Source organism: Mustela lutreola, chromosome 5, assembly GCF_030435805.1.
Source record: "Mustela lutreola isolate mMusLut2 chromosome 5, mMusLut2.pri, whole genome shotgun sequence".
In the NCBI taxonomy this organism is placed as follows: domain Eukaryota; kingdom Metazoa; phylum Chordata; class Mammalia; order Carnivora; family Mustelidae; genus Mustela; species Mustela lutreola.
In genome coordinates, this window is record NC_081294.1 from 64878533 (window position 1) to 64900541 (window position 22009).

General features: G+C 55.2%; 2 protein-coding genes across 6 annotated transcripts in view; one reads left to right on the top strand and one right to left on the bottom strand.

Annotated features, from left to right (window-relative positions):
- The window catches only part of CDHR2 (cadherin related family member 2), a 35321-nt gene extending 24396 nt beyond the window's left edge, over positions 1-10925 (top strand). For all 5 annotated transcript variants that reach the window (XM_059174381.1, XM_059174384.1, XM_059174385.1 and 2 more), the window contains 17 exons: positions 87-326; positions 2128-2197; positions 2346-2951; positions 3561-3632; positions 4053-4102; positions 5491-5642; positions 5757-5865; positions 5957-6045; positions 6509-6577; positions 6684-6761; positions 6854-6914; positions 6998-7122; positions 7637-7750; positions 7832-7912; positions 8299-8356; positions 8474-8542; positions 10676-10925. In XM_059174381.1, coding sequence (XP_059030364.1) covers positions 87-326; positions 2128-2197; positions 2346-2951; positions 3561-3632; positions 4053-4102; positions 5491-5642; positions 5757-5865; positions 5957-6045; positions 6509-6577; positions 6684-6761; positions 6854-6914; positions 6998-7122; positions 7637-7750; positions 7832-7912; positions 8299-8356; positions 8474-8542; positions 10676-10810 — 2178 coding nt within the window. In that variant the 3' untranslated portion in view covers positions 10811-10925. The remainder of the gene's footprint in view (positions 1-86; positions 327-2127; positions 2198-2345; positions 2952-3560; positions 3633-4052; positions 4103-5490; positions 5643-5756; positions 5866-5956; positions 6046-6508; positions 6578-6683; positions 6762-6853; positions 6915-6997; positions 7123-7636; positions 7751-7831; positions 7913-8298; positions 8357-8473; positions 8543-10675) is intronic.
- Positions 10926-10965: 40 nt separating this feature from the next.
- On the bottom strand, positions 10966-21998 carry GPRIN1 (G protein regulated inducer of neurite outgrowth 1). Its single transcript, XM_059173346.1, has 2 exons — positions 21816-21998; positions 10966-14912 (listed from the first exon to the last, which is right to left on the bottom strand). Exons 1-2 carry the CDS (start codon positions 21996-21998, stop codon positions 11901-11903), a joined length of 3195 nt encoding a protein of 1064 aa, XP_059029329.1. The 3' UTR covers positions 10966-11900.
- Positions 21999-22009: the final 11 nt, after the last annotated feature.

Below are 22009 nucleotides of genomic sequence, written 5' to 3' on the forward strand. Positions count from 1 at the left end.
GCTGGAGGGGAAGGCCAGGCTGCAGGGGAGATGCTGGGGAGCTGGGAAGCCCCGATAACTGATGCTGGATGCTGGTTCTCGCATAGGCTCGGGACGATGACCAGCCCGACAACAACAACAGCCGTCTGCATTTCAGCCTGCTGCCCGGCGCCTACAGCCATAACTTCTCGGTAGACCCCGATAAAGGGATCCTCAGGAACCTGGGGCCCCTGGACCGAGAGGCCATTGAACCTGCCCTGGGGGGCCGGATCGTGCTGACCGTGCTTGTGTCTGACTGCGGCAAGCCGGTCCTCAGCACTGAAGTCAACGTCACCATTAACGTGGAGGTGAGGCCTGGCTCAGCTGTGGGCAGGATGCCAGGATGGGCCCCGTGTTAGGGAGCTCTCAACGGGTGCCCAGCACCCCCACACCTCCAGCTGGAGTCACATTTCTGCCCTTTGTGGTAGGGTGGGCAAGAGAGTTCTGGAAGCAGGCCTCTTGGGTTAAGATTCTGGCTCTGTTGTGGGGCTTTAGGCAACCACTCAGCCTCTCTGTGTCCTCAAGTTCCTCATCTGTAAAATGGTGACAAAAATGCCAGAAAGTGAGTTAACGAGTGGAAGGTGCTTTGCAGAGTGCCGGACCCAGGGGAGGTCCTCAGTGTTTCCATTTGCCCCCTAATTCCATGGTTTTACTCTCCCCAGTTTGGGTCACTTGCGGTCAACAGAGTTCTGGGAACAGATGATCCCCCTTATGATGTATCAGGTCATCACAAGGTCGGGAGCCTAGTGACGTCACAACACCCATGTGGTCCACCTCTCTTCATGTATGGGGGCATGTCATCATCTCACATCAGCATGACAAGTAGGATGAGTGCAGGACAATCACATATTTTGAGAGAGGAGAGAGAGAGACCACATTCACACTGACTGCTATCACAGTATATCGTTACCATTGTTCTATTTAGTATTAGTTATTGTTGATCTCTTCCTATGCCTAATTTGTAAATTAAACTTTATCACGGGTATGTTTGCTCAGGAAAAAAAAAAAAAAAAATAGCGCGTACAGGGCTCAGTACCAGGTTCCAGGCATCTGCTGGGGAGTCTTGGAATGTTTCTCCCACAGATGAAGCAGGAACTATTTACTCTTGGTTCTAGCTATAATTCACGAAGTTCTACTGAAACTCTCCTATCGCCTCACCACCATTCACAGGCAAAGAGAAGGGGTGAAAAATCAGCATTTACAGGGTTTACTGCATACCTGGCCCTGCAAGATAGAGATGGTGAATACCATTTTATTGACCAAGAAACTGAGGCACGGAGGGTGAGAGTCTTGCCTAGAGCCACAGAATGGGGTTTTGAACCCGATCTGTCTGGTTCTTAGGCTGCCACCAGCTCCCAGGGCACCTTCCTCTAAAGAAGTGTTGTAACAAATGTGTGCCTCTCCAATGTCTATGATGTGGATGGTGCCCCCTAGGCCTGTGGAGTGCACAGCCTGCACCACCCCACAGGGCACCCCTGTGTGTCACTGGGTTGGGATGTCCCCGTCTGGCCCAGCTTGACTCACCATGTCTTGGATTTATTCTGTTGGTCTCACTGTTTCCACAAAGGCCCATGGCCCAGGCTTTCCCTTGTCCCCTCTTTTTGCCTATCCTTCCTGAGCTCAGCTGACCCCAGGACCCTTGCTCTGTGCTCAGGCAGAGCTGAACTCCAGGAGCCTGCCAAGGCTCAGGCCTGGTCCTGGCCTTAGACACCCACTGTCTTCCATTCTTGCCTACCCTCTCCGGCCCTGGCCACCTACACCTACAGAGACTGACACTGTCTGGCTGGGCCAGACTGGGATGCCGATAGGAGCTCAACTCCCCTTCTGGAAAGCAGAGTCTGAGATGGCTCTGAGTCGTGGTCAGAGAAGCAGGGAGGAGTGGGGCCACCCCACAGGGGTGGTGCAGGCTGTGCCTGTGAGCTCCAGGTGTGCGCCCTGGCCTGGTTCTGTCCTCTCAGAGGCACTTTTCTCACTGGTGAAGTGCGGAGATGCTGACAGAGAGTCTGTGCCTTGGGTCAGAGGAAACACGAGCTTCTCAGACTGGCTCTGGGGAGACCGAACCGTGGGGACTCCTAAGGTTCATGTGCTCAGAATTTCCTTTGCCTGCAGGACATTAATGACAACCTGCCCATCTTCAACCAGTCCGTCTACTCCTTCTCAGTGAAGGAGAGGGACCAAGGTAAGTCCTCTCTGGGTCAGGCCGGGCACTGGGGCAGGGGCCAGGCGAGGTGTTGAATCCCTCCCGGGGGCACTTGAGGGAGGCGAGGGCAGGGGAAGCCTCCGGTGGCTGCGCCCGGGGTCCCTGTGCAGTCTGCCCTCCTCCACAGGCGAGCTGGTGGGTGTGGTGACTGCCTGGGACGCGGATCAGACGGAAGCTAACAACCGCATCAGCTTCCTCCTGTCGGGGAGCGGCGCCAACAACTTTGTGCTGCGTGGCTTGGTGCTGGGGTCCGGGTGGGCTGAGGGCCGCCTCTGGCTGCCCTCAGATGTGAGCCTGGACTATGAGACACAGGCCTCCTACAATCTGACTGTGAGTGCTGAGAACCCAGACCCCCACGGGAGAGAGGCCACAGCAGGAGTCTCTGTGGCCGTGGAGGACGTGAACGATGAGCCCCCCACTCTGGACCCAGCCTCCCTCCAGGGCATCCGAGTCTCTGAGAATGGCTCACAGCATGGCCTGGTGGCCCAGGTGGTGGCCTGGGACGTGGATACCTTGTCCCAGCTGGAGATACAACTTGTGAACGTCGTCTGTACCAAGGCCGGGGTCAACGTGGGCAGCCTGTGCCGTGGCTGGTTCTCCGTGCTGGCCAATGGCTCAGTGTTCATCCGTCAGAGTGAGGCCATCGACTATGAGTCCTGTGACCTGGTCACGCTGGTTGTGCGGGCCTGGGACATCACCACAGACCCCCGCTTCCTGGCCCACAGTGACAACGGTGAGGTGGCCCAGCCTGCAGGGCCCAGGAGGCTGCTGCACAGGGGCCAGGACACATGTAAAGCATTTAGCATGGTGCCTGGCCCAGAGCCACTTGTGAGGCAGGGTGAAGGGGAGGGCAGCTGTCACCGTGCTCATAGCCCACCTCTGACTGTGGTTGCTAGAGGAACCGCACTAACAGCTAGCCTACTCCGAGACAGTCCTGACCCTGAGAGCTGTGCCAGGCACCATAAAAGTCCTCCTGTGTGTCCTTCCCACACTACTGGTAGGCTAGGTGACCCTGTTCAATTTTACAGATGAGGAAACTGAGGCACACAGTGCCAGTAACCTAGCTTACACAGCTAACGAGTAAGAGGTGGGACATTCCCCGGCCGGGCTCAGTCCTTGCCGGATGACCTTGGACAAGTGCTCCCCTCTCTGAAGTATGGGGAGGATACTTCCTGCCACAAAGGCCAGAGGAAACTGAGTGGGCATCCCTGGGCAGGAGCAGGGGAGGGGGGGTGTATGGGAGATGCGTGGGAGGGAGGCAGCAGAAAGCATGGCTGAGGCCCAGGCCTTGTGGGTCAGGCCTTGACCCAGAGGCCAGAAACAGCCAAACTTATTCCTGTAGGAAGCCTTGCCATCACCATCGAGGACATGAATGACAACGCCCCCTATTTTCTGCCTGAAAATAAGACTTTCGGTAAGCGGCCAGCCTTTCCCTCCATACTCTGCCAGGATTTCCTTCGGGCAGCTCCCATAGGCCCTCTTCCGACCCCAGGTTGGCCCGTGGAGAGAAAGGAAGGCCTCCAATCCCACCTCTCCCCGAAAGTTTCAACAAGTGGGGAGATCTGAGTTTTCAGCCCAGCTCTGCCCCAACTCATAATATCGGACCCTGGGCCAGGCCCTCCCCTCTGGGCCTCAGTTTCCTCATCTGCACAATGAGAGGTGGATGGGTTGCTAATTTGATGGCACAGAGGCTGTTGTAATGGGGATTTTGATGATAGAGAGGTTGAAGAAAGATTTGGAGGAGGATTGTGTCCTGAGCTGGACTTAGGATCAGCCCTCAGCTGGGTGGGCACTGGCCCTGACCCCACTGACTCTTTCTCATTCACACTTGTAGTTATCATCCCAGAACTTGTGGTCCCCAACCAGCAGGTGGCTTCTGTCCAGGTAAGCCCTCGATTCCTGCCTCTGTCCATCACATTAGCCCCAGGAGACACAGGACTAAGGCCTTCAGGCCTTTTGGCCACCCCCAGACTGTTTTAACACAAGAAAGGACATTTATTGGCTCCAACATATCAAAAGAAAACCCCAGAATGGAGATGAGCACTTGCCTAATTGGTAGGATTTAAACTCCATTAATTATCGTTTTGTTGTCATAAAAATTTCATGATCATAAAAACTATTTGCAGGCTAGATTTTTTTTCACTATGCCACAATTCTTGAGTCATACAGACAAATCATAACAGCTGTAAATTAAATGAGTTCCTTGCAGATAAATAATTTCCAGAGTGAAATTATAAAAATACTTCTGTGTATTTTTATACACGGGATGTGGGATGTGAGTATGTTTGTTAGAGGGTGCTGGGTGTGTTACATGGGCGAGCGAGGCCTCCCACACAGACCAGGAACTGGGGCTCTGGTGGGCCCTTTAACTGACTTGGGGAGCTGCCTGTCTTTCTGGGGCTCAGTTTCCCTCCTGGAAGAAGCTGGCAGTTCCTGGCAGTGATGTGTGGGGATGAAGAGGTTGGGTGATATGTGTGTACCCCCACTTTGCTGTGGAAAGAGGCCAGCATTCCCCGCTTCAAGCTGAGTCCTCACCGCAGTTTCCTCTATAAAATAGGGATAGTAATTCTCTCTCCAGTTTCTTTCAAGCCCTAAAGAGTCTTCCAATCTTTCATTACATTCCAATGTCATGAGTGGCCGTAGCCTGGAGCCCTTTTCTTTAAATTGACTTTTTTTTTTTTAACTTAAACACCAGCTTTGGTCTCATTCTGAACAGTAGACTCACAGGTCTATGTGTTGGCTCTACGTATCTCTAAAAGGCACTAGAATGAATAAGAACATTTGTGGGGCCCCCGCGCTCCAATTATTTCATGGTCTGCTAAGGGAATTTGTATTCATGTCAGTGAACACTGAAATGAGGGATTTAAGGGAAGGTGCACATAGTAGGTGTTCAGGAAATGTGTGTGTGTGTGTGTGTGTGTGTGTGTGTGTGTGTGTGTGTTGTGTGTGGCTTTGGGTTGGGGCAAAGCAGGACAGGATTTCCACATGGGACAGACTTTGGACAGCAACCTGTTGAGTTAGAGGGCCAGAAGCAGGGACTTGTCCAAACCTGGATTTGCAGAGCAAGCCCACTGTTTAAAGTGTTTGCTTAGTTGGGGTGGCCTGGAGGAGGCTGATAGAAATACTGGGACCAGCCCAGGCCATCTCACCTGCTGGTTCTCTGTGCTGGCCAATGGCTCAGTGTTCATCAGTCAGAGTGAAGCCCTTCACCTCTGCTGGGGGTGAAGGGTTGTCTGGCCTGGCCCCTAGGTGTTGTCCATTCTTTCTCCCAGGCCAGAGACAATGACTCAGGGAATAACGGGGCCATCCTCTTCTCTATCCTCCAAGTGGATTTCATCGCCAAGGATGGGGCCACGACCCCTTTCCAGGGCTACTTCCGGGTCACTACCACCTTAGAGGCGGACATGTTCATTGGCAACATTGAGTAACTGTGGGCAGCCCCTGGATGGGCGGGAGTCAACGGGGCCTCAAGACAGTGAGTTCCAGAAGACTCCAGTTTGGGTTCCAAGACTGAGCCATGCTCATCTACCTTCAATAGGCTGGTGACCAACCTTGATTCCACTCTCCAAGGTACCTACCAAGTAACAGTCCAGGCCCAGGACAAACCTTCAGTGGGTCCTGCTCAGGAAGCTAAAATCACCCTGAATGTGAGTATTGGGTCCTGCCTCTAGCCCCCGGTACCCTCTGCCAGCTCCTGGGTCCCTTGTGCTTCATCTTCCCCATTCCTTCCTCCTGTAGCTCTTCACTGTGGACCAAAGTTATCGTGTCAGGTTGCAGTTCTCCATGAACAAGGAGGAGGTGGGCGCCAACATGGAGAAGATTATCACGTAGGTTTGGGACACCTAGAGGGGGCTGTGGGGAAGAACAGGGCCCGAGAGTCTGATCCCTGATAAGACCTGGACAGAATGTAGGTCAAACCTGTCCCTGACCTACACTTGATTTTGTCCTTGTCTTTGATCTGTACCTGTACCTGCACTTCCTCTCTCAATGCTCCTAGAAGCATAGGGTTGGCTGGGGAGAGAGAGGCCTAAATAGGACCGTCATGTATGGTTGTGAAGGCTGTGTGCTGCACAGGGGCATTCTGCTCACTAAGTCATAAGCCCAACCCCAGAGGAAGGGGCTACCCTGTCTAATCTGCACAGAGGTGCTACCTGAGTAGCCAATGAAGCTGTCCAGAGGAGGTGTCCCTTTCTAATTCACACAATTCCTAATTCCCCTGGCAGAGTCCTGGCCACAGACCCGGTCTAAGGCTCCTACCCTATGCCTCAGTGACATCTGCCCCCTTTGCAGGGTTCTCACTCAGGCCACCAGGACTACTGTCTATGTTGTGAGCATTCAGGACATGGAATCCACAGCTCGGTGAGTGCCCACAGGCTCAGTGGTTGGAGTGAAATGAGAAGCAGCAGCATGAGGGGCCTGCTGGGTGGTTCTGGACGGTTTCCTCTTTACCCCTGCCCCATTCCAGGGCCCGGGGCCGTTCCTACCTTGATGCCTATTTTGTCTTCTCAAACGGGACAGCCCTGACTCTTGATGAGCTGAGTGTGTGAGTGGGGCTCCCCTTGGGTGGGCAGGAGGGTGAGCAAAACCCTGGGGGATGCCGACATCCCTTGGGTCTGAGTGGGACTCTGTGGCCAGGATGATCCGGAACGACCAGGACTCACTGATGCAGTTGCTGCAGCTGGGGCTGGTGGTACTGGTGAGTGTCAGCGCAGGGGAGATGATGAGGGGAGCAGGGAGGGGGAAGGTCCACCCACAACCTCCCTCCCACCTCTTCTCCAGGGCTCCCAGGAGAGCCAGGAGTCAGACCTGCCAAAGTTGCTCGTCAGTGTCATCACAGGATTGGGAGTGGCTTTGCTGTTGGTCATCGTGATCATGACCACGGCCCTCGTGTGTATCCGGAAGAGGTATTACTCCCATCAGCCCCTGTGTCTCCAGCCCTACGTTTCCCACCCTTTGAGACATCTGGTGGGTAGAGAAAGCTTGGCTTTAGACATCCAGTATATCTGTATTTAGTCCCCTGAAACCTGTTGTGATCACTCAGATAGGTCAACTCCCCTCCCTGAGCCTCGGTTTCCTTTGTAGAATGAGTACAACACTAGATTCCTCAAGGTGCACAAGGACGCAACGTGCATCCTGCAAGCAGGAAAATGCTAGTCTTTTCATAAATGCTGCCTCTTTTTCCTTTTGCAATATGTTTGGGGCCAGCAGCCACATCTGGATTTGACTCCAGGACTTGCCACTGGCCAGCCCTTGATGAGTCCTTTCCTTTCCCTGGCTCTCACTTGTGCCCTCGGTATTATGGTACTAACCCTCTGACCTGCCAGGGTTGTTGTGAAGCCACACTCTCAGTACCTGCACTGGGCACACAGTGGGCATGCAGGCAAAGTAGTGACTCTCCCAGCCCCTGGCTCTCCACAGCTACCACCGGAAGCTTCGGGCTGTGAAGGCTGCTAAGGAGGCCCGAAAGACAGCGGCAGGGGTAATGCCCTTGGCCTCTGCCATCCCTGGGACGAACATGTACACCACTGAGCGGTGAGCGGGGGTCAGAGAGTGGGTAAGAAGCTCCATGGGGAGTCTGAGGTTCACAACTGCTTGAATAAGCCTTCTCTCCAGGGCCAACCCTATGCTGGACCTCCCCACCAAGGACCTGAACTTCAATTCCCAATCCTCCTCCAGTGACCTAGACCACATGAGGTGAGCAGAGACCCTCACAGCCATGCTGGTCAGTGATGGCGATGGTGGTGGTGGTGGTGGTGGCGGCGGCGGCCGTGGTGATGGTGGTGGTGTTGGTGATGGTGGTGATGGTGGTGGTGATGGTGATGGTGGTGGTGATGGAGGTGATGGTGGTGGAGGTGACGGAGGTGGTGGTGGCGATGGTGGAGGTGTTGGTGGTGGAGGTGCTGGTGGTGCTGGTGGTGTGGTGGTGTTGGTAGTAGAGGTGATGGTAATGGTGGAGGTGGAGGTGATGGTGGTGGAGATGGAGATGGTCATGTGGTGATGATGGTGGAGGCAATGGTGGTTCTTGGCCATGGACAGGGAAGACTGGGGCTACTGACTGAGCTCCATCATCTCTCCCACAGTCTCAATTCCCTGGATGACAACTCTGTTGACCTGGAAAAGGACAAGGAGATAATCAAGGCAAGCTGGGGGATGAGCCGGTGCCTGGGGCTTCTTGACATGGGGTTCTTCTCTGAAGGGGTGGGGTGCGGGACAGAGCTGCAGGACCTGCTGCTGACATGAATGTCTCCACACCAGGCCCTGAGAAGCCCAGAGCCTTTGATGGGACCCAACCCTTGCTTTTCTACTGGTTCACTGAGACTTGAGGTGGGTGATTTCCCTCTGGTTCTCAGTTTTCTCTTCTGTAAATGGAGATTGGAACACTAAACATGCAGGGCTTTTTGAGAGTGAAGTTAGAGCAGGTATGAAAACCACCTGGTATGAAGCAAGACCTAAAAAATCTGGTTCCTTCTGTTCATACCTTTGTATGAAAGCTGGCGGGGTGCAGGGAAGAAATCCAGAGGTGGACATAGACTAGTAAAGGAGAGAAGGGAGGCTCAAATAAATAGCAGTGCTGTTATTTGTTCAGTAGGGGAGATGGTTCAATTAGATCAAGAGTTCGCACAGCCTGGGCTGCTAACTAGAATCGCATGGGAAACTCTTTAGAAATGCCAACGTGGTGTCACAGCCACGTTGAGATTCTGTTTCAGTGGGTGGGGATCCAACATGCTTGAGTGTGTTGTTAAAGCTCTTGAAGTTCTAATGTGCAGGATAGAGAACCAGGGAGGAGATCAGCAGGTGGGGTGTGGGGGGGGGTTGTTGCACAGGGATCTGGCTGTAGCATGGAGGCCACCAAATGGGCCCCCAAAGATGGAGGTCACAGATGGTAATCCGGGTGGCCAGGCAGCGCTGAAGGTATTGGGGTGGACGGTTCATCTCTGGTTGAAGATGGTTTGGGGCCAAAACTTCAGTGAATATTTCTGGGGGGAACAGAGGAAGAAGAGAACAGTCTTGTGGGTGAGAACTCGTGGCCAGGTTGGTGGCCCCTGGTGGAGGCCAAGGCAGACCCCTATAGGGGAGTGTCATTGGAGGTTCCCGGTGGGGCTGGGCTTGTGGGCTGGGAGGGGCAGGGAGCCTGAGAGATGAGTCTAGAGAAGGGGAGGTTGGGCCACTGAGAGCCTTCAAAAGCCAGAAAAGAGTCAAGACCGTCCTAGGATGACAGAGGTTTTTATAACTCAGAGAAGCTGCCCAGACTCTACGTCTCTCCTTCAACAGTGGGTGGGCGCTGTGGTCTCTGGGTGAGGAACACAGGTGGGACCTTTTTCTGAGGATCTCTTGGTGCCCTAACTCACCCCAAACCTCCGTAAATGTTTGTGTGGAAGGTCTGAGAGACCTGAGAGGTGATCTAATGCAACCTTCACAAGCAACCAAGGCCAGAAGGCTCTGGGGGCTGACCTGCCTGAGGTCAGAAAGCTTGCAAGGCAAGAGCAGACCAGAACTCAGGTCTCCTGTCTCCAAGGACAGTTTGAATTGTCCTAGGCTGCACTGCACTAATGGCTCTCACCGGGGCTCTACGGTGAGGACTCAGGGGATCCCTGTTTAGTCCTTCCTGGGGCCCCTTGGATGTTCCCCGTTTATCAGGGACTGGAAAAGCCCTAGTCCAGAAAAAGCCCGTGGAATGCCCTGGGGAGAATGGTGGCAGGGGCTCTGCCCCCAGAGGTGTCTCTGTGTTGGTGGAGCTGAGCCTGGGGGAGGCTTCACAGGAGGGCGCCCTTGTGAGGAGGTTTGAGTTTGGGGCAAGTTGCAAGGGAAGGGGGAAGAGGAAAGGCAGGGAGATGAGAGTGTGCCGTGATGAGCTGCAGGTGGGACCCTGGGTGTGATGTGGCCCTTTGAGGGTGGCACAGGGAGATGCCAGATTCAACCAGGGGCAGCAACGGACAGTCTTTAGGGCCAACAAGACCCAGTGATCCAAACCCTGCTCTGCCTCTTCCTGGCCATGAGAGCCCTCTGAGCCTCGGTTTCCACATCTGTAAAGTGGGGTACAGGATCCCTGCCTCAGGGGTCCCCTGTGGGTACTTCAGGTCATGGGCTGCGCCCAGCACAGTGCTGGCCTTGGGGTACAGGTGGCAGGAACTGGATTGGACTGACTCCTTGGCACAGGACACTGAGCCTGCTATTATTCAGGACTGAGAACAACACCGAAGTCCTGCTGTGTCCGTGGGTCAGGCAAAGGCCAGAGGAGACTTCCCCCCTCAGGCCCACCCCTTCACCTGTTCACCTGAGCCCATCTGCACCACTAGTGACCATGGTCACCTCTGGGACACAGCCAAGAAACAGGCCCCAGGAAGAGCATGTGGGTGTGCAGTTAAGCAGCCATCTATCATGGGTTGAAGAGTCCCTTACAGACTGGGAAAATCACCCCATCTCTACCCTTCATACCTTCCCTCCTTCTCCCCACAGAAGGAAGCCCTACACAGTCCGATGGAGCTAGATACAGAGCCTCTGGGCATGGTGCTGTCAGGAAGGAAGACGGACAGAGGTGGACAGCAGGAGCTGTCCTTCACCAATGCTGGCCTGCACACCACAGACCTGTGATGTCCCTGCCACAGGACCTTTGCTGCAGAGCCCCACATGGTGATCTACGTCGGAAGAAGTCTTGTCACCCCAAACCACACCTACCCCTCTCTGAATACATTAATATATCATGCTACTCTGTCCCTTTCTGCTTGTAGGCAATCACACCTGCCAAGAATTGGGGGACAATTTTATTACCAATGTATATTGTGACAGTTTGTAGCCAAAAACTGTGGCTGGAGGGGTGGGGACAGGGGTATTGAGTGGTCACAAGGGACTCGTGGGGCTCACAACACACAGGGACGAGGGAGAGAGGGCAGCCTTTAAAGGAGGACTGTGGTTATAAAGTGAGCTTTCTGTCCTGCCCCCAATACCCAAGACCAGCTGCCAGGCTGCCTGGGACTCAAGACCTTCCATGAGCTTCTGACTGTGATTCCCAGACCTGTCTGAGACTCTCCTTTCATCTGTGCCCCCCGGGCATTCCTGCAGCTGCCTTTCTGCTGTCAGGAATTGTGAACAGTGTCCAGGGAGGGTGGATAGGGCTGGGGACTGGGCCAGATGAGGGGGAGACAGGATTTGGGGATGACTACCAGCATGCAAGACATGCCCGGGCCATGGGGGCCAGCCCACTGCATGGACACACACACTCTTCCAGGGGCCCCGTATTTGGAGCCTTGCACACTCAGGGGTCTCACACACCAATCCTTGCATACTTGGAGCTTTTGTATATAGTCTCTCCAGTTCTGGGGACCTGGTGGCCACTGAAGACTTCAGCCTACCAGTCTGGACATCTCAGGAGCCTGCCTCAGCTCTCAGGGCTGGGCCTGCTGAGCAGATCCCCGAGTTGTGACAGGGAGGGAGGGAGTGATGAGGGCTGGAAGGGAACAGGGGGGTGTCAGGGCTGAGTTCGTGGTCCCATGACCATGAGGGGGCCGGGTAGAGAGGGTTCACTGGTGAGTTTGGCAGGGGAAGAAGAGGATGAGAAGGCCCTAGAGGCTGCCCACCTCTCAGGGGGGCCTCCCGCCCGTCGAGGGGGCTCCCTTCTAGGATCTTGGGGTCAAGAAGGGAGCCTGAAAAGGTTGGAAACCCGGGCGTACAAAAGGGGAGCAGATCACTCAGCCGTGGGTCCAGCTCGGGAGCAGCACCTGGGCCGGCGCACACTCTGCAGCAGCGCTCGGAAGAGGCCAGGCGGGCGCTTGGCGGGACCCTCGGGGGGCGCAGCGCGCACCGAGCCTGCACGGCCAGGGCCTGGGCGGGCGGCGGGCGGCGGCGCGGGCGCCCCTTGGCGCCCGTGCTCCTCGATCTGTCGCTCCAGATGCTTCTGGATGGCCATGCCCAGGACCTCCACCTCCATGGCGGCGCCGTACACCTCCCACGTCATGCCCTTTTCGTCCCAGCTCACGTCGCGCACCGGCTCGGCCGCCTCCTGGGGCGCCACGGCAGCCGCCAGCGCCGAGCCGGGCCGCACCCGCACTTCGGGGAAGGCGGGCGGCGCTGCCGGCGGCGCAGCCGCCTGCGGCGTCATGGGCCCCGTGGCAACGGAGCGCGTCTCGGCGGCGCCCAGCGACACCTGCAGGCCCGCGTCCCGGCGCGAGGGTGGCCTGGGCGCGGGGCTGGGCGCGCGAGGCGCCGCCTGGAAGCTGAAGGCCGGGCCGCCCGCGCCGTCCTGCGGAGACATGGGGCTCACGGCCACCGACACGCAGGCCTGGGCGCCCGCCTGCGTCCCCGCGTCCTCGCGCGGTGGGGCGCTCGCCTCCCACGACGGCGCCTTAGTGAAGTTGTCGCGAGTCCGCGGCCCGGGTGGGGGCCCAATGGCCTCCGGGCCGGGGCTTCTCTCGGCCCCAGCGGCCGCCAGGTCTTTCTGGCCTAGGCTGGAGGCCTCTGCGCTGGGCTCTGGCACTGACTCCAAGAGGCCTCCGCCATTCCCGGTCCCCGCGGGAGAAGGGCCTGGGCCCCAGGGTTTGCCATCTGACTGCTTGGAGGAGGAGGAGGCCTCTGCCTTCTCAACAGGCAGGGGACCCAACTTCCCGGAAGAGGGGGACTCTGCCTTTCTTGAAGGCACGGCCTCAGCCTTCCCTGGAATCAAAGGCCCCACCTTCCCAGAGGCAATAGGGTCTACGTTTCCTGAGGTTTCCGGCTCCCCTTTCTCCAAGGCCAGCGGCTTCTCCTTCCGCAGAGGTGCAGTCTCTGCCCTTCCCGATGAAGCAGGGCCCTCCTGCCCAAAGGGCTTTGTTTCTGCTTTGCCCTCAGACTTGAGATCTGCCTTCCCTGAGGCCCTGGGATCCACCTTTGCGGAGTTCATAGGATTCCCCTTCTCTGGGGGCAAAGGATCCATGTTTCCCTCTGGTACAGCTTCTCCTTTTCCCAAGGGTGCCGGGGCTGTTTTTTCTAGAGACACAGGGGCCACTTTTCCAGAAGACACAGAGTCTACTTCTCTAGGGAGAACACCTTCTGCCTTCCCTCTGCTCACAGTGTCTGCCTTGCCCAAGGCCATGGCGTCAGCCTTCCCTGAGGCTGTGGGACCCACCATTCCAGAGCCCATAGGACCTGCCTTCTCTGAGGACAGCAGCTCTGTTTTCCTCTCAGTCACTGTGTCAGCTTTGACAGAGGATGAGGGTCCCACTGTTCCCAAGAATTTGGGATTCCCTGGACCTGAGGGCACAGAGTCTAACCTTCCTTTCAATTCAGGATTCGCTTTTCCAGAAGATGATGTTTTTGTATTTCCCACAGAAATGGGATCTACCTTGGTGGAGAGCACTGGGTCCTCCTTTCGTGATGAGACAGTTTCTGTCACCTGCCCAGGAGACAAGGGCTCTGGCTTTCCGGAGGACACGAGATCCATCTTTCCCAAAGACACCAGACCCACCTTGCCCGAAGACACAGGATCCACATTTTTCAAAGATGTGGGTTCCATCTTTCCTGAAAATACAGCATCCACTTGCCCAGCAGACATGGTTTTTGTCACGCTCATCGACATGGGATCTTCCTTTCCCGAGGAGGCAGGCTCCATCTTCCCCGGGAACTGAGGGTCCTCTTTTGTCAAAGACCCAGTTTCTGCACTTCCAACAGATAGAGAATCTGTCATCCCCAAGTGAGTAGGTGCCATCCTTCCTGAAGACCCCAGAGCCACTATTCCTGGAGACACAGGCCCAGTTTTGCCTGATGGCCCTGGAGTCGGTGTTGCCAAGGAGGCAGGATCTAGCTTTCCTGCAGTTGCAGAATTTGTGTTTTCCAAGGACCCAGGATCCATCTTTTCTGAGGGCCCAGGAACTCTCTTTCCCAAGGACACAAGATCTCCCTTTCCCACAGATCCCTCTTCTGAGGCCACAGGAAGCTCTTTTCCTGAGCACCAGGGCTCCTCCTTTGTTGGGAACTCAGGATCCGATGTAGCAGAGGATACAGGGGCCTCCTTTCCTGGGGACACTGGTTCCACCTTGTCAGAGTACACAGGATCTACCTTCCCTAAGGATCCAGGATCCTCCTTTCTTGGGGCCACAGGATCCATCCTTCCAGAAGCCACAGGATCCCCTTTCCCCAAGACTGCAGGCTCTGTCTTTACTATAAACACAGGATCTACTGTTCTCAAGGACCCAGCAGCTTCCTTTCCTGTGGAAGTGGAATCTGCCTGCTTTGAAGACTTGGACTCCATCTTCTCCAAAAACAAAGGATTTCTGTTCTCCAAGGATGAGGGATCAGTTTTCACTGAGGACACAGGCTCTGGCTTCTCAGAGAAGTTGGCATCTGGTGTCCCTGAGATCAAGGCTCCATGTGCCCCCAGTGTCTCTTTGCTGGCTGCCTCTTGGGGAGGGATGCAGGCCAAGCTCCCGCCAGGGCCCTCAGAACAAGAGGCCCCTTCCCCAGCCCCACTGGAGCTGCTGTGTCTAGAGTCCATGCCTGGGCTTGGGGTAGGGTTGTGCCTAGGGGGTGCAGAGCTGGCCTTCTGCTGGGAGGGGCAGCAGTCCCTCATGGCTGGGCTCCCAGCCCCCAGGCTCCCATCCTGTGGGCAGCAGAGGGCTGTGGGCTGAGGTGCTGGGGGGCTGGAGTTCTTCCAAAGAAGCTGGAGCCAGGTTGGGTCTTCAGCACTGCCCAACTGCCCTCCTAACCGTACTTGTGGCCCAGGCTTCTATCTGGTTCTGAAACACAAAGAAAACAGACTCAGACTCAGGGAAGACCCCGTGACGAGGAGCCTCTATCTCCTCCCTCCCACCCTTCTCCTAGCAGCTGGGCCTCCTCCCTGGGTGCTCTGCCCCCATCTGGTCCTCTTCTGTCCCACCCCATCACTCCCCTGCTTCTCTGCTCCCAGTGGCCCTCTAGATAAAGGTCAAACTTCCTAAAATGGCATTCAAGGCCCTTCACAACTTGGCCACAGTGTAACTTCTTTCCTTTTTAAAAAAAAAATTTGCTTATTTAAGGGAGAGAGGGAGACAGAACATGGAGGGGGGCAGAGGGAGAGAGAGAGAGAGCCTCACACAGACTCTGCACTGAGCTAGGAGCCTGATGGGGGGCTCGATCCCATGACCCTGAGATCACGACCTGAGCTGACACCACGTGTCAGACACTTAACAGACTGTTCCACCCAGGGGCCCTCATGGTCTGACTTTTCAACTTCATCAATCTTTACCCCATGCAGCAGATACCCTTTGTCTTCCTTGTCAGCCCACCGCATTCGGCATGCTACTCTGCAGTTACGCTTTTGTCTTCTAGGACGCAGGTCACAAACTCTGATGCCATAGGGGCCAGGAGGGTAATTTAAGTGAGGGAACCAGGCTGGGTGGAGAACAGTAGGGAGTGGCAGGGAAAGTTTGCAAAGCAGAGAGGGTATGCCCTAAGGCGGGAGCCACTCCTCTGCTAGCCAATCACTGTTCCGGACATATTCATCCGGGTAGTATCAGTGAGTAGCCGGAGATCCAGGACTTCAACGTAAAATATCCTAATTCAAGATCAAAAAAGAAAAACACCACGTGGGTCAAATAAAATATATCTGTGGACTGCAGTTTTGGTCTGTGCAGGCCCTGGGAAGATGTGGATGATTTATAGTTGGGAAGGGACATAGTCTGAAATGTGAGATTTCAAAGACCGCTCTGGGATGGTGTGGAGGCGGGACCAGAGGGGCTAGCCAACCATTCTTTAATCTCCCCTTCTTCCATTCTTCCTTCTTTCATCCAGCCCTTCTCTGCAATAATCTAGATGAGAGCTGGCACAGTAAAGGTCCAAGAGATGAGAGTTGGCAGAACTGAGAGATCCTGGGGAAAACCGACAGGAGCCAGCCGGCTGCAGAGGGTGGCAGTAGGGGTGGCCTGTGGGATTCTGGCCAGGGTTGGGGTGGGAGTGAGGCAGGAAATCTGGGGAAATGGGGAGCTGTGTTTTAGACAAGCTGGGTGTGCAGTGTCTGGGGAACATTGGGAAGAGGGGCTAGCAGGCAGCTGGATCTGTGAGCAACTTCGTCCCTACTACACACCGGCAGCCGGAGTGAGCAGCGCGCTGGATTCCCCCCAAACCTGCTCCACCTACCCACCTTCCCAAAGCCATCTCACTAGTGCTCAGGCCAAAAGCCCTAGAATCACCCTTGACTTTTCTTGCACACCCCACGTCCCATCCATTAACAAAACATGACAGATCTCCCTTCAAAATACAGCCGGAACCTGGCCACTCTCCTGAGCTGAACTTGGACTGTCTCCCTCCTGGCTTATCCTGGCTTCTTCCTTCAACCCGTACGGTTCAACCTCAACACAGCGGCTGGAAGGGTTTCAGTAGGACCCAAGGTAGCCCATCTCTCCTCTGCTCAGAGCCATGCAGTAGCTCCCCATGCCATGCCAAGTAAAAGTGAACTCCTTACATGTCCCTGCACCTTCTGGCCCCATCACTGATCTTGGCCTTGTCTCCCACCACTTTCTCTCGATCATGCTGCTTCAGTCACACTGGCTGCCTTGCTGATCCTTGGATGCACGCTGCCCTGGGGCTTTTGCACTGGCTCTTTCCTCTGCCTGGAATGCTTACCCTCCTAAAATCTGCATGGTCTGCTCCCTGTGGCTTTTCCTGACCCCCTCCTCCCCAGCCCCGGTTGGCACTCTCCATCCCCCCTGCCTTGCTCAGCTTTTTTTCATAGAACCCGTCACCAGTGATATATTACATACCGTTGTTTATTACACATGGTTTGTCTCTCCCATTAGACTGTCAGCTCCAGGGGTGCCTGGGTGGCACAGTGGGTTGGGCCTCTGCCTTCCATTCAGGTCATTATCCCAGGGTCCTGGGATCGAGCCCCACATCGGGCTCTCTGCTCAGCAGGGAGCCTGCTTCCCCCTCTCTCTCTGCCTGCCTCTCTGCCTACTTGTGTCTGTCTCTCTCTTTCTGTCAAATAAATAAATAAAATCTTAAAAAAAATTTTTTTTAATTAAAAAAAAAAAAAAGACTGTCAGCTCCAGCAGGATGGGAACGTTGTAGTATTTACTTATATACACTCAGGGTTGAGAACAATGACTGGCATATAGTAAGCAAGTAGTCCCCTAGACATAATTTGTTAAATGAATGACTGAATGATCTTTTTAAGATGTTGGTCTACCATGCCCCTCTTTGTCTCCAACTCCTCCTTGCTCTTGCTAGGGAAGTAAATTAGCTGTAATCTTTTTGGCAAGACGTTGGTCAGTTCCTATAGAAGTTTACAATGCACTTGGCATTTAGATCAGCAAGCCCACCTCCAGGAACGGTTTTGAAGATGGATGGATGGTGCACCAAGGGTGCACGAGAACATGGCTGGTGATGAGAAAAAAAACAGGAAGCCAGTTCATTAAATATGGGACAGCCTCACGGAATCCCCCCTCACAGCTGTCAGAAAGTGTGGAGTGATAAGGAATGATGTCTAAGATAAATTAAGTGAAAAAAGCCAGGACTGGTGGGATTCCATGCATGCAGACAAGAAAAAAGGACAGATACACATATATGGGTTTATTTATAAAGAGAAAATTTCTGGAAGGAAACCCATAAAACTTAGTAGCAATTGCCTCTGGGAAGTGAGACCAGGGATCTGGAGGTGGAAGAGAATTTTTTTTTTTGGTATGCCCCTTTGCAATGCATGAAATTGTGGTTATGTGTGCATATATTACTTCTGTTTTTTTAAAATGGGGGTTGGGGGAGAAACCTTAAACACTCCCTATTGCCTTTAGGGTCAAGTCCAATCCTATCATGTGCTCTCAAGCCCCCATGTACTCACTTACCCGCTAAGCTTTATCTTTCAGGACACATTCTTCAAAGTAGGTACAAACACGCACACACGTGTGGGCACACACAGGTGTTGCATGTGTGATAACCTCTCTGGGCTCATCCGTGGCTTCACAGTTTCTCTCACCCCAGCCTCTAAACAGTTGCATGACTCCCATTAAACTTTCAGGTCCCAGTTCAAATGTCTCCTGTTCCAGTGAGCTTTCTTTGCCCACCAGCTTCCTAGGAGTTCCTATGGCCTCTTGTTCTTCCTCTAACCAGACACATGCCACTCTGTCCTTTAGACCTCCAGGTCCCTGCCTAGACCTTGAGTCACTGGATGGGGATTGAGCTGATACTATTCACTACTGTGTCCCCCAGGCTTCGGGCTTATGGGACTGGGGCGGAGGGGGGTCATCACCAATATGGGGACATTAGAGTTGGAGCAGTCTACCCCTTGCAGAGGACAATGGGGCACCTGGCTTTGGAAATTAAGCCGAGGGACTTGTGGGACTATGGGGGTGGGGAGCAGCTGACTTACACACCTGGCTGAGGAAGGCCCCTCTGAGGAGCCAGCATCTGAGGCAGCCGTGAAAAGGCCAGAGTGGCTGGAGTGAGGTTGATAAGGGGAGAGAGATGCGGCATTTCCCTACTTAGCAGTTCTATGAGCTGAGACAAGTCTCTTCTCCTCACTGGGGACCCTGAGAAAGCCGCCCCTGCTCCCACGAGGCTGCTGTGAGGATTAGAGAAGATGAGGGGTGTGTGGGGCTCTGCTCACTTTAGGGCTGGGCTGTGTACATGGAAGGCCTGTTTTTATCTACTCAAGACTGTCAGAGCCCAGCTGTGCTCCCCAGAGGGGGCAGAGGACGGACAGCCTGCAGCAGAGGTGCAAACTGGCAGAATCTAGCCCTCAGACCTGCTTGTTTGACCCAGAGTGCTAAAAGGAAATTTTTAAAGGCGTTAACCGTCAACATTTAAAAATTCAAAGATTTCATGTGAAAATCAGATTTCCAGATTCTCTTGGAAAACTAAAATTTGGCAATCTGAGCATGCTTCCTGCGTGGCAACAGTCAGCAGGAGCCAAGCAGTGGCTGCCTTCTTGGATGGGGGTGTACTCCCCAATTAGCCCCAATCTCCACCCCTCCCTATGTGTCCTGGATGCCGGGGCAGATTTCACATTGCTCTCTATCACTGGCTCATTTTTCTTATAGCCAGCCCCTCCCATAGGCATCCGCCTGGCCTATAGCCCCCTGAGTTTTGACCCTTGACTTAGATGCTGAGAAGGGTGAGTGGTGACCTCACACATCAAGCCTTTAGTACGTTTACTCTATGCAGACCTCATCCACCTGCCAGGCAGGTGCTGTGTTATTTTCCAGAAGAGGAAACTGAGAGGCAGGCATGGCCCGGCTGGTAACACGTCTCCTTTGAAAACCACCCTAGAAAATGTTGGCTTCTTGGTTCCCAGTGTGCAGTTCTCGGACACAGAAGGAGGTCTGGGGTAGGGAGGAAGAGCCTGGCCAGGGCATAAGGAAGAGGTGGGGTCAGGCACCAGTTTGGTCATTGACTTGCTCCTTGAATTTGAGTGAGTATTTCCACGGTCTGGGCCTCAGTCTCTGAAATGGGGGAAGGGATGTAGTTATATCTAGAATTGTTGGCCCAGCCCTGGGTTTAAGATCTGCCAAGAAACCATTCTCAGACTCTTCTGCTCACAGTTCTACTGGGTGCTTCCTGGCTCTCGAGGGATCCTCAGTATCCTCAGGCCACTTCTCCAAGAGGCAGCTCAGGCCTGGGGTGCCCCCTCTTTGTGCCCAGCCCTCCCACTGGAACCCAGTTCCATCACTCTTCCGCTCTGGGCTCAGCCATGGGCCCAGCACTCTCAGGTTCATTTGGTCATCTGGACTCCACCATGATTTTATGGAGGGGGCATTATCATCCCATTTCACAGATGTGCACACTGAGGTCAGAGGGAGAAAAGGCTTGACAAGGGTACGCAGCTGGTGCAGGAGGCTGTAGTTCAAAGCCTGCTGTGTCTGAACCCGAAGTCTGGGTTCTTCCTGCTTGTATCCGCTAAGATTTTGGACACTGATGCTTGGCTCTTAAAGCTCCTTTCTGTTCTTTGGGGCCAGACCAAGGGTCTTCCCAATCCCCTGAACCTGAGGAAGCATGAATGTCCCCATTTGCACACACCACCAAGATGAACAGATGAGCCTGCATGCTTACGTGACCTGATTCGGGTAAAAGATTGAAATGATCCCCAAGGTGTGTGGGCCAGCTCACCTGGCATGCAGAGGGGTGTGAAGACTGCTTGTCGATGTCCGTGCCAGCTTAGGCTAGCCTGGAAAGCCAGGACCTGGCTCCTGCATTCTGCTGAAGAAGACCTTGGTGTGTATACATGCGACTCATATATGCAGAATGTCTTGTGCATTTACATCTTGTGGGGGCCACTTAGACCCTGTGGGTGTGAGCATGAGAGACCTGGATGTACACAGAGGGCCTTGTGCCCCACTCCTAGGCAGAAGAGCCTCTGTGGATGTTTATTCTGGCCCCGGGACCTCGCCAGCCCTTTCCTTCTTCTCTAGGATTTCTTCCCAATAAGAAGCCCAGGCTGCCAGGCACCTGCAAACACCCCCTCCCATGTGACAAGACCAACAAAGGCTGGCAGTGCTTCAGCAGGTGTGAGTGTGTGCCTGTGTGTGTCTCTGACAATCCTGGTCTGCTGCCCCTCACTCTCTTGGCCCCTTGGCTCCCAGTAGCCTTGGTGCAGCAAAGCCTCCTGCCTGGGACTAGAGGGGAGAAAGAGTGTAACAAAGGGTGATACCCATACCTTTTTCCAGAAGTGGCCCTCAGACCATCCATCCATTCATCCACAGGAGGGCAAGAGTAGACTTGCAGGGGTGTGCACACTTGAGCTAAGGGAGTGCAGGGCAGCAAGCTAAGAGATGGGGAGTATGGGAGAGGAAGTGTGTGCACAGCCTACTCCAGGGTCTAGGGCTGCAAGAGGGACACCATGAGCAAGTGTGAATAGGGAAAAGCAAGCCAGAGCAGGGTGGCTGGGAGTGTGATGTGATAAGGGAATATTGTTGAGTGTGCTGTGATAGGCAATATCTGGTATGAATGCGTAGCTATGCCTGGGTGTATACGCAAGGCTCCTACTTGGTGTACTGGGTGGGTGTACAGGTGGCCGTGTGTATGAGTGTGATGGAATGACCAAGGGCGTGTGTGTGTGTGTGTGTGTGTGTGTGAAGATCGTGGCCTCATCCAGGAGAGAGATACTGGTGTGCGAACGCGGTAAGTGTGTGATGGGGTGTGTGATGGTGCCCCAGAGTGTGTGGCACACTGAGTGTGCGACAGCGAGTGTGCTCAGTGGTGCCGGTGGTTCCAGGGGAGCCACTCGAGCACAGAGCTCTCTCCGGGGCGGGGGGAATGAATCAACGCGGGCGGACCCCCTTCCCCGCGGTGGCGGGAAGCGCCCCCTCCCGCACAGCCCTGTGGAACAATGCGGCCGCACGCGGCGAGGCGGGGCGCGGGGTCCCGGTCCTACACACAGGGCGGGCCGGCCCTCAGGGCCCCTCCAGTGCCAGGCCCGCTGCTGCGGGACCCGCCCCCGCCCCGCCCCGGCTAGGAGCCTGGAAATGGACACCCTCCGCCCCCGGCCGCGCGCGCACACATACACCCCGGGCGAAAGCTGGGCACACGCCACGCATGGTGCGCGAGCCCCGCCACCCAGGTGGTTCGAGGACCCTGGACAGCGGCTCCGGGGCCGCCCGGAGCCGAGAAATGGGGTCGACGTAGCCCGCCCGTAGCGGGCAGCAGGTGCGGGCTAGGCGCTTACCCGACAGTGCTGCCGCTCCGTTTCCTTAGCGCGCTGCGCTCCGGCTCCCGCCGCTGCCGCCGCCGCCCGAGCGGCCTCGGCTGCCTCCGGCGGGGCTGGCGGGCGGACCCGCGGACTCCGCGCCGCCGTCCCCCGCGCCCGCTCCGCGCTCCGCGCTCCCGCCTCGCGCCCCGCCCCGGGCATGCGCGCTGGCC

Excerpts from the sequence above, each read along its gene's own strand:
- GPRIN1 (XM_059173346.1), bottom strand. The coding sequence starts at position 21,998 with ATGCCCGGGGCGGGGCGCGAGGCGGGAGCGCGGAGCGCGGAGCGGGCG. Across the intron at positions 14,913-21,815 it reads CGGAGCGGCAGCACTGTCGG|AAGCCTGGGCCACAAGTACG; the intron begins GTAAGCGCCTAG and ends AGAACCAGATAG.